This window comes from Motacilla alba, chromosome 1A (assembly GCF_015832195.1).
Source record: "Motacilla alba alba isolate MOTALB_02 chromosome 1A, Motacilla_alba_V1.0_pri, whole genome shotgun sequence".
Classification (NCBI taxonomy): domain Eukaryota; kingdom Metazoa; phylum Chordata; class Aves; order Passeriformes; family Motacillidae; genus Motacilla; species Motacilla alba.
Window position 1 is genome coordinate 57,639,629 of NC_052031.1, and position 13,907 is coordinate 57,653,535.

The window sequence follows — 13,907 nt, forward strand, 5'->3', positions numbered from 1 at the left end:
GTTTTTGCTGATGCCTTTGCTGGCAATTCTTTGAGTGACCTTAAAACACTCCTTAGTGCCAGTGTGAAGACTTGCTACTGCCAACAGCTCTACTGCAGTGATTCCTTACCTGTATTTCAAAGATTATTTCTCCCTCCAGTGTCATTCAGTTGGTGGAAACACCAAGAGAGTATCAGCTCTGACAAAAGACCAAGAGAGTATCAGCTCTGACAAAAGTGTGAGTTGAGCCAAGGCCTACAGAGACAGCCTGGAGCAAACAGCCACGGCCAAACTTCTCTTCCAGGGGCAAAGACCAAGTTTTCTATTCCTGCTGCAGCAGTTACACAACAGCAGAAAGCAGCAGTAGCAGGAGTTGTCTTCAGGGCCCAAGTGCTTAAAGCACTATCATTCAAATTCACCCCCTTCCTGACCCCATAGTTGTCTCCCTGACAAAGCAAGATGGTGCCTCTGCAAGTTGAGCAGATGAGGTTAAAAACTAAGAATTTACTTTCAGAGAATCCCAGAATAGTCAGGGTTGGAAGGGACCTCTGGAGACCATTTAATCCAACCCCCCTACCAGGCAGGGTCACCTGGAGCAGGTGACACAGGAACAAGTCCAGGTGAGTTTGGGATGTCCACAGAGAAGGAGACTCCACACCCTCCCTGGGCAACTGTTCAGGGCTCTGCCACCCTCAGTGCACAGAAATTCTTCCTCATGAGGTGGAACTTCTTGCTTTATGTTTATGGCCATTGCTTCTTGTCCTGTTGCTGGGCACCACTGAAAAGAGCCTGGCACCATCCTCTTGGTACCCCACCCTTGAGATATTTATATGCATTGATGAGCTCCCCTCTCAGTCTTCTCTTCTCTGGACTAAACAGGCCCAGCTCCTGCAGTCCCTCCTCATAAGAGATGCTCCAGACCCCTCATGTTTATGGCCTCGGCTTGATCCTCTCCAGTAGCTCCTTGTCTTTCCTGCACTGTGGTGGCAGCAGGACCAGAACTGAACACAGCACTCCCCCTCCAGGGCTGGGAGCCTCACTTCTGAGAGGGTGCTCATTTCCAGCAGAAACCGATTGTTCAATGTGGAGGATTTTTAATCAGGTTCATCTTTCAGGTAACAAGAACAGCACCTTGAACTGACACCCAAACACACAGCTATGGGGTAAGAAGAGTTTCTGTTCTATGCGTACATTGAAATGAAACAAAACAGGACTGTGCAACCACTCCTTCCTGCAAAACCCTTTCATACCTGAAGTTTTAGTTTGAGGAGGTCAAAAGCAGCACAGGAAAACCTATTACCCATAACCTGCACACCCCAAACCCTTCAAATGACCTCGGTCGGGGAAGCAGCTCCCTCATTTGTGCTGTAGAGAGGTTGGAAGGATTTACATGTCACTTCTTTGCAGTTAGAGCTCTTTTATTGTTACCTTTCCTGGGTGTGTGTGGTTACAGGCACAGTCAGGGCTTGTCGTCGCTGTAGTAGCGCTGCTTCATGGCTCGGTATTTCCTCAGGAAGTACAAAGCCTCCAGCTCCTTTATAACAAATTCTCCCCGGGCTATCAGCTGCTTAATTTTTTCAGGGTCTGTCTCATCTTTGTTTTTTAGAAAAGCTGCTTTCAAACGGCTTCTGAAGTAGTCTGCTCCTTTGGGATACTCCCTTCCAAGGTACAGCAGCTTGGAGAAAAAAGAATAATAATGTGTTTTTAATTAACTGAGTGCACAGTGAAAGGGGGTTTATTTTCTGATAAAGTGCCGGTGGCATTTAAGACACTTACATTTTTGTACAGTTTTATCACTTCACTTCTTAAAGAATTGGCCATTGTCACATTTCAGTGAATTCTGTCCGTGTGTGATTTTTTTTGGTTTGTTTGGGTTTTGTTACCTGAAGGATAATCAATTTGAAATTAGCCTTCTCTGGGAGTGAGTAAACCGCCTCAGCCTTCCTAAAACTTCTGTACTCTACCGAGCCCCATTTGCCCTAATTCTGGTTCTATCCTGTCTCTTCTTTCTTTTTCTTTCCTTCTTTTTATTCTATTTAGCTTCTCATTGTCTTCTCCCCTCCCCCGTCAAACAGAAAACAAGAAACTTCTAATAACTTTGAACAACTGGGACGCTTTGTGCTGTTCATTGGCTGCTTTCTTACACCCTTACAATTCTGCACCAGCTGGCCTGGCTGCTTCTATGGTCTGCTAAAAAACTGTATCTACATATATATATATATATATATATATGTATATAGCAGTAAAGATATCGAAATGGAATACATATTTATGTATTTATATATTAATATAGCAGTGTTTATAATAACATTTTGATGTGTTTATTTTTATCTCCATATATATTTATGTATTATATTTTATACATATACATTTATACTCCTGTAACTGTCACGTTCATAAATTTTGCTTTTTAAAGGACTCTTCAAGTGCATTACAAATGGAGTCCAGTGTTTTGTACCGGCAAAACTTAAAGATAAGGGACAAAGTAACTGATTTTTATTTCTGTAAACACAAAATCACAGAATAGCCTGGGTTGGAAAGGACCTTTAAGATCATCTCGTCCCGACCCCCCCTGCCACTATCCCAGCTTGCTCAGAGCCCCGTCCAGCCTGGCCTCGGACGCTGCCCGGGACGGGGCAGCCAAAACCAAATCACAAGCGACTGGAATCCAATCCAGCTCCCGCTGCGGGGTCTCCTCGGGCCGCCGCCTCCCCCTGGCTCTGCCTGCCGCCCCGCTCCCCCCGGAGCCGCGCCCGGTTCCCCGCGGATCCCGGCGAGGCCGGACCGGGATCTCACCCGCTGCTCCCGGAACCGCCGCGGCGCCGCTTTACGGCAGCGCCGGGAGCGCCCGGCCCGAGCTGCGCCTGCGCCGCCGCCGGGGCTGCGGGCGGGGCCTGCGGGGAGCCGCGGAGCCTGAGGGACGCGGGCACCGCCAGCCGCGGCCCGACATGGTGGGGCGGGGAAGGGGCCCGGGGTACGGGTTACATGGTGGGATGGGGAAGGATGAGGTGGTGGAGTATAGCGGGGTGCTCCTTGTTAGCTGCCGAAGTCCCAGGAGGTGGGAGAAAGGCTTTGAGGCTGACAGAAGCGCCTGGAGGACGCGTTATCTTTTGTGTGAGCCCCGGTGTGAGTCCTTGTGCCGTGGGTTGCTGCTGTGGTTGCTCCGTGTGGAACCAGCCGGGAGGTGGCTCGCACTTAGTTGCCAGAATGGCTCCGTGGTAAAAAAATTCATTCCAAGAGTCATGTATTAGTGGCTAATTTTCTACAATATTGTAATTCTTGTCATTACAGTTTTTCAATAGATGATCACATCCAATTTTAACAGAATAATAGTATTTTTCTAATTATTCCTTTCTAGCTGATACATTGTTTTCTGATGTTTCCTTTCCTTTTTTTCCCCCTTCTGATTGTTTAGGGTCCAAAACCGAAAAAAAAGGTAGGTAGGCAGAAAAACGCTGTAGTTCACTGTTGTGTTTATTTTTTTTATCTGATTTTTTTGGGTTTTTTTCCTGAGGCGGCTGGCCAGGGTTCATGCATCTGAAGGAGGAAGAGGCGTCTCCAGGACACCAAGCTTTTGTGCCTTTAGCAGGGAAGCCAAATGTTCCTGCAGCGCTGCTGGAGGGAGCATGGCCAGGGCAGCCACTGCTTGTTTGGCTTGGCAACGGGTGTCCAGGCAGAGAGGTGGTGTCCTGGCTCTGTCCCAGCCATGAGGTGGCAGCAGGACCAGGGCAGTGATTGTCCCCTGTGCTGGGCTCTGGTGGGGCCGCACTTTGAGTCCTGTTCCAGTTCTGGGCCCCTCACTGCCAGATGGACATTGAGGGGCTGGAGCATGCCTAGAGAAGGGAAGGGAGCTGGGCAAGGGGCTGGAGCACCAAGTACAGTTGGGGGGGATGAGCCTGGAGAAAAGGAGGCTCAGGGGGGACCTTCTGGCTCTCTACAACTCTCTTACAGGAGGGGGCAGCCAGGGGAAATCGGGCTCTGCTCCCAGGGAATAAGGGACAGGGTATGGGGAACGGCCTCAGGCTGTGCCATGGGAGGGTCAGGTTGGACATCAGCAGGAATTTCATCACGAAAGGTTTGTCAAGCATTGGAAATGGCTGCCCAGGGAAGTTTGCAGTTGCCATCCCTAGAGGTGTCCAAGGAAGGCCTGGACATGGCACTCAGTGCTCTGGGCTGGGGGTCAAGGTGGGGTTTTGACATAGCTTGGACTTGATGATCTTGGAGGTCTTTTCCAACCTGAATGCTTCTGGAATTCTGTTATTTGAGCCATAGGCTAGACACAGAATAAGGAGGGGTGAAGGGACAACAGGCAGAAGTCCATGGGAAACTGAGCTGCATAAATTGGTGGTCCTGTGGGTTATTCTTAATTCAGTGATAATGAATTTATCTACCCCGCCCCAGCTGTGCATCTCACTCTTCTCAGTGCTCTGTTAAGTCATAGGAATGTGAAAAGAAGTTGACTAAAACGTGATTTCAAGTAATTGAAAGAAGCAGGTTTTCAGTTTTCAGTTTATTTATTTATCAAAGTGAAAAGAACAAATTTTTCCCTGAAATCCTAATAGGTAGAAGTGTGAGTTTTACTGACTCTATTTTGGGATAATTTTGCAACTGAGTGCTTTGGTACCAAATGCAATAAGATGCGCTCAGACTCTGGTGACACTTAATTGTCACCATTGTATTTGTCCCAGCTTCATGGCAATCTCTGTACTCAAAGTTGCATTTTTATATATATTTATGCCAATTTATTTATTGCCATGCCAAGTAGTGAAGTGACCAAGTAGTTATTTATATCTGAATGTGTGATAGAAATCAAAGTGTGAAATAAGTGTGTGTGAAGAAGGAACAGTGGTCAGATAATTTCTGACAACTTCAAATTTAAAATATAGTTACTCTAGGATTATGCTGGAGGTTAACAGTGAACTGTCTGGAGTGAGATTTTTTAACAGAAAAGAGAACTCTTTGCTATTTTGTCTTGTGAATTAGATGCTTCTAAATGCCAGGCTTGTCCCAAAATACATTTTCCAGTATTTCCTAAAATGTTTGAAGTTGTAGCATCTACTTTCTTAGCAGATCTGCCTGCTATTCAGTTTGTACATTAAACCAAAAGATTTTAATATTCTCGTGTTGTGGCTGTGTTTGGGAATGTCTAGCATAGAGAAGTACAATAATTTTAAGACCTTATCATAAAAAAGTGAAGAAAAAAATTTAGTCCAGAAGGTGCATTACTATTGTGGGGCCTTCATGGGCTGTCTAGAGAGTCTAAAATCTTAATTGAGGGATCACATTGGAAGGGCACAGTTATAGAGTAACAGAACTGCCAAACTGTATTGAAATAATACTGACATTTGTTTTCCTCTCCCTTATTGCAAACATGAAATCCAATGGCAAAAAGGGAAAATCAAAGAAAGAAAAAGAAGCGAAGCTGAAAGGTACTGTGCACTTCATTTAGAGGGATTGTGATGGACAAATCATTAATTTTAAATACATAGGCAGAAGGTAACACCCTTAACTAGATGTGAATTGCTGTCTCTGTTTCACAAATGGAAATGTTCTTTCCTCTTTGCTGGTGTGGGCCAAACTCCCTGTTTCTTGATGCTGCATCTCACTTCCCTGTCAGAGCAATACTCTCTTCTCTAGTTATTCCTGCTGCAGTTAGGAAGTTGGGAAGAATTAACTTGCTATTAATCCATCCTGGTGGGGGCTTGGGCATGCTGTGACTGCCAGTAAGTGACTGCTAATCACTGGTAAGCTTTTGTGGTGGGAGTGGAAGCTCAGGTGGGCACAGGCAGATTTGGGAGCTGCTGCTGCTCTTGCCTCAGTGCAGCACACGCTTGACATGATTTACTTGGAGATGTTGACATCAAGTCACTGTTTGGGAACATCTGGGTTGAGGCACAGGCTGTGCCATTTTCAGCTGAAGGCTTAGAGGTTGAATCAGTTCTAGTTTTCACACCCTCTGTAATTTTCTAGTCCCTATGGCAGCAAAGAGAAGCAAGAACTGTGGAGTATAAGATCATGACATGGATTTCAATGAACAAACAGCTGTAAAATTGAAATTGTAGGAAAGAAGAATAATTTGGGATTCAAGCACTGAGTTTCACTCAAGACTTTGGATTGAGAACCTCTGTGCATTGAAGCTGCAGATGGAGAGAGCACTCGCAGACTGATGGGGCAGTGCCAGAGACAGTGTGTTTTAGCAGTATTCAAATTAATTTGAATCAATCTTCATATGGGAGATTTCTGTGCAGTGAAAGATAAATATTTATGTTGCTCATTTTATAGTGGTTTTATCATTACTGCTGGTAAACAAATAAATTCTTAGGTTTTATTTAGGAAGGCATAGTTATGCCCTTGATCTCTTTCCCAATCCTTAGCTGAAGCCCTGTTACGAGCTCAACAAGAAGAAGCAGAAAGACTTGAAAGGGAGAGGCTGTATCGAGAGCACTTGGAAAAGCTTGAGGCAAAGGTTAGTCTTTTACTCAATGAAAAAAATGTAATCCTATTTCTAAACTTGAGACAAGGCCTGTAAAACACCAGTAATTTATAGGAGTTCATTTCCTTATGCTCTTATTGTTGGGAACAATATTGAGGAAATTTTCCAGTTTTGATAGATTTAAGTACATTACCTTTTGTCATACGTGTTTCTTAACTTTAGTTAAATGCCTTTTTTTTTTCCTATTTCCACTGTGCTTTCAATGGAATGTATTTTTCATATTCCCCATGAGGATGTTTGGTACAAATTCCTTAATTGGTTCCCTGTTCAGGCAGATACAGTGATTTGTATTTGTATGTATATGTGTGTGTATTAGACTATGTAGATTTATTTTTCTGAACAGTCCATCATTCAGAACAAAAACTGATGATAAATACTTCTGTGTTAAAAAAAAAAAAAAGAGATTTACAACAAACTAATTTTTTTTGAAAGAGTCACTCTTGTCTACTTCTCTTGTACTTCACAGAATATTTTTTTCCTCCTTGGGAGAAGATGACCTTAAAATAATAGAAACTAAAAGGGAAAAAAAAACCAATCTTGCATTTTTTTTCCAAATTATGCTTACATTTTTTAGCAGCTCCCATTAGAGCTGGCTCCAGGATGCTGATATGGAAACTGTTGAAGTGAGAGGTTGCAATCATATGTCATGTTATATTTATCATATGGCTCAGCAGCTACTGTGATGACAATAACATATTGCAAACTACTGCAGTCTTCTCAATTGGATGTTTCATAAAAAAGCCAGTTTTCAGTGTTTGGATTTGTTTAAATAATAACTCATTCAAATATCCCCCATTTGTTTCCTCTGTGTAAAATAATTGTAAGAAATAAGCCAAATATTTAACTGCTCTGTTTGATATATGTATTTTTTAACAGTATCAAGCAGAGAGGGAGTCTGAACTAGCAGAACTTAATTCACTGGAACAGAAGTTTCTTTCTGCACAGCAGTGGAAAAGGGATTACAGAGAACAAGCCAAGGTAAACTTTCTTGCTAAAATCTGCCCACGAAGAGACTTCAGGAGCTTCCAGTTCTTGAATGTATGTGTGGGCTATGACAGCATTTGAATTCCATCTAATGCAGTGACAGGCCATGCTCACTCTCTTATCATCTTTACTTTGGAGCACACAGAAAAGAAATGTGGGCAAAGAGGAGCCTGTTTGGTGATCAAAGTATCAGTGCCCCACACCTTACCACAAAAGTCACAAGGAATTGTAATTTCAGATGTTCTGGTACCTGTTCTTCCTCTTTTATGTCTTTGATTCATTCTGCTTTTAGCCATTTCACCAAAAAAGTTCTGTCAGGGCTTAAAAAAAATTTCTTCAGAGTATTTGTTTCAGTTGCTCCTGGATATCACAGGTCATGATTCAGAGAGAGGTTTGCCAGATTTTTGAAGGATGTGGCACAAACCCAGGTCAGGGCTGTAAACGTCTGAAAATGCAGCTAAAAGTTGATGTCTGCAGTTTAGGTGGTTGTATCATCATGGTGGTTGTATCATCACCCAGTGGCATGATGTACCTGTCAAGTTCAATTTGAAGTGGTAAGGTGTGGAAATACAGTAGATTTCACTCTTGAGAATCTTACAGACACATCACTCAGTAATAGTCTGATAATGACATTGGGTCAGGTAAGGAACCAAAGGTTTAATATCCTACAGGCTTGTGGACACAAGGATTTTGTCTTTGTCTTGTGTATTGCTTAATCCTGTTGAAGTTTCTGGAGAACAACTCCACAATCATGGTGGATAAATCATATTAGAGAGGACTTCTGAAATTCCTGCAGTTCAACCTCCTGCACTAAGCAGGGCAAAGTCTGAAGTTAAATCAAGGTCCTCAGTTGGGTTTTGAAATATTTAAAAGTTGGAAGTACCACAGCATCTTTGACAGCTTTACCACTCTCACTATAACCATTTTTCTCTGAATGCAGTTGGCATTTCCCTGTTAAAGCTTATGATCATTGCCAGCTGTTTTTTATGGATGTTTTTGACAAACTAGAACTATTGATTTTAAAATAAGTCTGATAAAACACTGGTAGATTATGGGAAATAGCAGAATTTCTTTTAGTCTGTTGTTAAGAGTATTTAGCATAAAATAAATATATAATACCAAATACTGAGTTTCCACATCTATTTCTGAACAATTTCAGTTTAGATGAAGACATGCATTTACAACTTACCATGAAATTTACTTTTTTTTCTCAAAAAAAGTGCTGTTACTTCTAAGAGTGATGATAAAAGTGAAGCCCTCTTTTTAAGTGCAAAGATGTAAAAAAAAAAAAAAAAAGACATCAGATATCTTACTACTGAAAATTGATCAGTCTTCTAAACAGGAGTTTCCAGTGCACTCAGCATCCCCCTATTGTTACTTTGTTTGAAGTCAGTGGGAATGCTGGTGGAAGTGGTTGGGAATGCAATCCTATAAGTGCTTTTGCTTTAAAAGATACATTTTCCTTTGCAATGCAATTTTCAGTAACATGGGGTTATTAGTCTTCACAGCAAACAGGGGGGCAATGTTTTCTTAATATCCTATTCTATGGATGAAAAAAATTCCATTATGGGTGATAAATTGATCCCATGAGCCATTGTTAGGCTTATGTTTGGCATTAAGTGGGTTTAGTCTGCCACTGATTTTTTCTTTCCACCTCTTACAGGAATGACCAAGAATTGATTTCAAAATAAAATTATTTTTAAAAAGCCCTAATCTAGGATTTCACATTCCTACCAGAGGTTTCTGCAACAGGAGAATTGATGCTGGTAAGGGAGAGGAAATCTCCTTCAGAGGCAGAGAAAGGAGGAGTAAACGTTGCAGTAGAGGCTCTTAATCAACTTTATTGCCGGTGTAGGAATTTTCAGTTTTCTTGGCAGAATCTGATCTGAGACCCACCTGCCTCTTCCACCTTCACCTTCCTCGTTTCTGTTCTCAGTCATTTTATTCTTCCAGCCCCTCCCTTGTGGCAGGGGAATTCATTGCTGGATTCATTGCTTTTGTGGAGCAGAGCAGAACCCACTGATAAATATGTATAAACAAGTGTGAGGTGGGCAGAAGAATCTTAACACATTAATATCAAAGTAAACCTTTTTTTCCTGGCATAGGGATAATAAACCAGGTGGTGTTAGAATCCTGTTTAGATGCAGGTGTGAATTTGTCACTATACTATATTTGTCTTTCAGGATCCTCCTTTTTCTTGTAATAGCAGTGTGCAGCACACCTGTATCCACTTTTCTCTGAACTCTTCTGCAGTGGGAGCACTACCTCAGCTGTGATGGGACTCCTGACCCCACTGAACCTCAGGAAATCAACACTTTCATGAGCTTGTGGCGTGATGAGCAAGATGAGGATGTTCAGCTTGTGATGGAGAAGGAGGAAGTGGTACTAAATGTAAGTGTTAAAAGGTGTATTTCAGTTTAAGCTTAACATTTCCTTAACAGCCCTCTCAAACTCTTATTTTCCCATGTTTCATGGCCAAATGAGTGAAAGACCTTCAACACCTAGAAGTTTTTCTTCAATTTTTCTATTTTTCTTAAATTACAGATCTATTGTTAACCCTGAAGAAGATATTGACTTTCAATATGCATTTAAGGGACTTGTGTGCTGTGTTTCTACACTGAGGTCTAGCATTCCAACACCCATACTCCCTTCCATTTTAAACCAGAGCATACAAGCTCATGTCAGATATAAATGCTTTGGTGGACAGCAACCTCATTTTGTAACATTGAGCCAGTAAAATGTCATGTAAGAGCAAAAGTTCCCAGAATTGATTTTTACCAACAGAAGTCACCAGCCATTGATAACTTGTGAAGCCATTTTAAGCAATCTGTGCCTGCTCTGTAAATTTAGGTTTTTATTTTAATTTATGCTGACTTTATGTTGTTTTTCAGAAAGTTAAATGGGGTCTTCTGGAAACTGGGGGCAAGGTTGCATGTGTAATACAGGTTTCATTGGGCTGGTTTGATTCTGAGTTAGATTTCTTATCTGTCTAGAAAAAAAAAGGTTATTTTTGTGTCCAAAACCTGTTTAGGTGCAAAGGAAGTAGGTTTGCCTCATTTTTTATGACAGAACACACAGTATGTTAAGAATGGTGTCAAAACAGATACTTTTTCCATGTAAATGTTTTCTAGTTGATTGAGAAGTTGGAGTTTCTTCTGTTGGAGGCATCACCAGAAGAGATCACAGACAAACAAAAAGACCAGTACCAGGAAGTTATTCTGCAGTTGCAGGATCTGCTTCACCAGAAGTACAATGATGCTACCCAGAACCTGCTCAAAGTGAGTGAGATTTACTGCTTCAAAGCTGTGATATGTGCACATAAGTTAACACCAAGTGTCCTTTCATGATGGTTGGCTCTGTTTGGTCCTAAATTGTCACAGAGATGAGTCTGTGAGCTTCCAAATAATGTTTATAGCACTCACCAGACTTTGTAATTATTCAAAACTCCTGAAAATCTGAACTTTACAGTGGAAAATCTCATTATTAAGTCAGACAAGAATAAACTACTGGGAAATTTTGTGAGACTTCAGGATGATGAAGACAAGAGGTTGTGTATAAAATTTGTTGACTGTACCAAAAAATTGTACATGTGAAAAGCAACTCATAAGGTTGCCTTGTACACGTTTTTTTAATACAAGTTCATGTAATTAAAATATTTTTGAAACTAAGATCTTGTGAAAGGTGAAGAGTACTCAAACAAGAAAATGAAATTGTGCTGGGAGAGTCAGTTTTCTGAGCTGCATGTGTAGGTAGTGACCTTGCTATTTCAAGAATATTAATCATATATATAAAGTATGTTTAGCAAAGGAATATTAGTGAAATAGTGAACCAGTTGTATGTGCACAGTGAAAACCCCTGCAAATTAAGAAATGTTGAATTCTTGTTTACTGAATTTAGGATTAGGCTCCCAATAGAATTAGTATTTCACAAGTTTGATGCTGCCTAAATGATAAATGAATTAGTACAGTGTATTTGGGGTAGGAGTCCATTATTGCTCAGTAAATCTTTTTTTCTTTGTTTTTTATAATTTATCCTGAGAATTAGGGAAATAATGGAAGAACCCATATTTGGCAGTACTTGGCTCACAGAATTTATGAAGTCAGATTAAAAAAAGCAATGTAGTTCAAATTTTAAGCAACAGATTTGAGTTTATTGCTGTTATGCTCTAATATATAAATACAACACAGCTGGGCTTGGTCTGGTGTCTTTTCATTCTTACATGTATTTTTAAATTTATTTATTCAAGTAAATGTAGGTAAATCAAAGTGAAATAAATAACATATGATTTAATTGGTTTTTTCTTTGTAGATAGCTAGTATGTATGAAGATTCTGAAACTGGGAATATGCACACAGTCCTAAAGGATAAAAACATTACATTCTGTATTTGGGCCAATCTGAAGAAGAAAGCAAGGTAGAGCACACTGAAATTATTGATATGAAATGAGGCCTGGCTTTGTTGAGTAAACACTAAGAATCAATTTCTCATAATCTTTTTTTTTGTTGTTGAATACCATCCATTCTGCAGACTCTCAGTGCTGGCTGCTGCTAAGGAGTGGTTTAGAGATACATAAATTTCTTTCTTAAAATGCAGCAGCAGAACCCTGTCACTGCCAGAACAAATTTGGAAGTAAAACAGTAAAGCTCATGCAGAGAATTGTAATTCCTCTGGAAGCACTGTTCCTTACTGATGCATTTAATATGTTCTCAGTTATTCCAGTTGCTTGCAAAGCATGAATGGATACTTTGTGCTCAGTTAGAGAAATTATTTTAGAGCCTGTAATGCACTATCTTTCTGAATCTAAGTTTTGTGTTTTTATTGGATTACCATATAAATGGTACATTTTGAAAATGAGATTTTTGAGGAGACTTCCTACTCCCACTCATAAACATAAGGAATAAGTTATTAAAAGCTTGACTAAGGACCTGTTGCTGTGAGTTTTGTTAAGATAAGTAGAAGGGTAGGTGCTGAGCAGTGTCAGACTTACCTGCAGGAAGAACCCATATGGGTTAAGTGTTAAAGCCTTTTGGCCAGCAGAGAGATGCACTTAAAATATTCAACCAACAATTAAAAGCTAAATATTGCTTTACTGGAAGATTTTTAGAACTTGTGACTAGCTTATCTTATTCAAAAGTAAGTACTATTTGAATTATTTGAAAGGTTCTGAGAGTGATGTAACACAGCTGTGCAGAGATTTTCCCAACAAATTAGTCAATTTTACCAGTAATGTAGTTTCTAGAAGAGCTACCATCTGATCCTGCCTCATTGTCATCCTGTCAAGACTTATTTTTGAAACTTCTAATCCCCTTGATGCAGTTGTGGCTTTGCTGGAGGGTCTTACAGACAGCTGCCAGCACAAGCACTGTGCCATCCCACAGCATTTCTCAGACGCTGCAACAAATCCCAGAATAGATTTGACCATTTGTGAGGAAGCACCAGATGAAGTGCTGCCAATCTTACCAGGCCCTGTTGCTGTTGTCACTGCCCTTGCCAGGTTCAAGGACCACATGTTCCAGGAGGCAGGGCATGGCTTTGAGCTGCCCATATCCCTGGCTCTGAGCAGCGTGGCCGTCCGCATGCTGCACACCCACTACGACCACGTGTCTCCCCTGTGGGTGCAGTGCCAAGGGCTGCCAAGGCAGGAGGCCTCAGACAGCATGGAGTTAGCTGAGCATCCAGAAGACACTGGGCAAGGACCAGGAGAGGAGGAGGAGGAGAAAGGCAGGGAAGAACCCAGCATGCCTGCTGCAGAAGAAACGGGTTCTAAGGAGAGAAAGGTGGGTAAAAACCTCCTCAAAGGATACCCTACACTGCTCTTGTTAACTTCAGGCTTAGTCACAGTGTTCTGTGCAGGACAGCCAAATCCTTAAATGTTTCATAGGACAAGGCAGTTTGTGTCAACAGTGTCATAGATCTTCTCAAGGGAATGGAAAGATAGGAAGTTTAGACAGGGTGTGCAATTGACATTTGGTTGGTGGTTTAAGAGAAGGATTAACCATGAAGTGCCATTGCAAGATATTTCTATAAATCTCTGGCATATATAGAGATGAATGGATTCTGCTTCTGCAAAACTGACAGCCCCACAAAATCCCTGAGGGAATCCAATTTTAGGGAAATTTGCAGCATGCAGACTAAGATTCAGAGTTCAGCAGGTGGTGGCTGTGCAGGTGCCTGGCTGCTCCATGTCTGTGTGCTGACCCTTTGCTCTTAGAGCCTTTTCAAATATGATTTCTGGCTGCCAGTGCTCTTCCTCAGCTCTCTTCCATGGAATATGTTGGCTTTAGGTGTGATGGAGGTTGCTTGGTTTTGTGTTGTCCATACTGCATTTGGGGTTTTCACTCTGTGTATTACGTGTGACTTTCAGATAAATGCCCTGTGCTCTCTACGTAAAATTATGCAGAAATAACTGACAAAACATCAAGTTTTAGTCCTTCTTACTATGTTTGGAGCAA

General features: G+C 41.4%; 2 protein-coding genes across 9 annotated transcripts in view; one reads left to right on the forward strand and one right to left on the reverse strand.

Moving 5' to 3' along the window:
* The window catches only part of ETFRF1 (electron transfer flavoprotein regulatory factor 1), a 7,564-nt gene extending 4,716 nt beyond the window's left edge, over window positions 1-2,848 (reverse strand). The window contains exons 1-3 of one of the 2 annotated variants that reach the window (XM_038153584.1): window positions 2,776-2,848; window positions 1,756-1,862; window positions 1,408-1,654 (exon numbers count right to left, since the gene is read on the reverse strand). In XM_038153584.1, the coding sequence (XP_038009512.1) occupies window positions 1,439-1,654; window positions 1,756-1,800 (261 nt within the window). In that variant the 5' untranslated portion in view covers window positions 1,801-1,862; window positions 2,776-2,848 and the 3' untranslated portion in view covers window positions 1,408-1,438. Of the gene's footprint in view, window positions 1-1,055; window positions 1,655-1,755; window positions 1,863-2,775 lie in introns of those variants that run through there. The other variant, XM_038153583.1, reaches the window with a different exon arrangement.
* CFAP94 (cilia and flagella associated protein 94) overlaps window positions 2,833-13,907 on the forward strand; it is an 18,265-nt gene continuing 7,190 nt past the window's right edge. For 5 of the 7 annotated variants that reach the window (XM_038153572.1, XM_038153571.1, XM_038153574.1 and 2 more), the window contains exons 1-9: window positions 2,939-3,197; window positions 3,395-3,415; window positions 5,372-5,408; window positions 6,354-6,445; window positions 7,349-7,450; window positions 9,710-9,847; window positions 10,588-10,734; window positions 11,765-11,868; window positions 12,950-13,232. In XM_038153572.1, coding sequence (XP_038009500.1) covers window positions 2,973-3,197; window positions 3,395-3,415; window positions 5,372-5,408; window positions 6,354-6,445; window positions 7,349-7,450; window positions 9,710-9,847; window positions 10,588-10,734; window positions 11,765-11,868; window positions 12,950-13,232 — 1,149 coding nt within the window. In that variant the 5' untranslated portion in view covers window positions 2,939-2,972. The other 2 variants (XM_038153575.1, XM_038153573.1) reach the window with 2 other exon arrangements.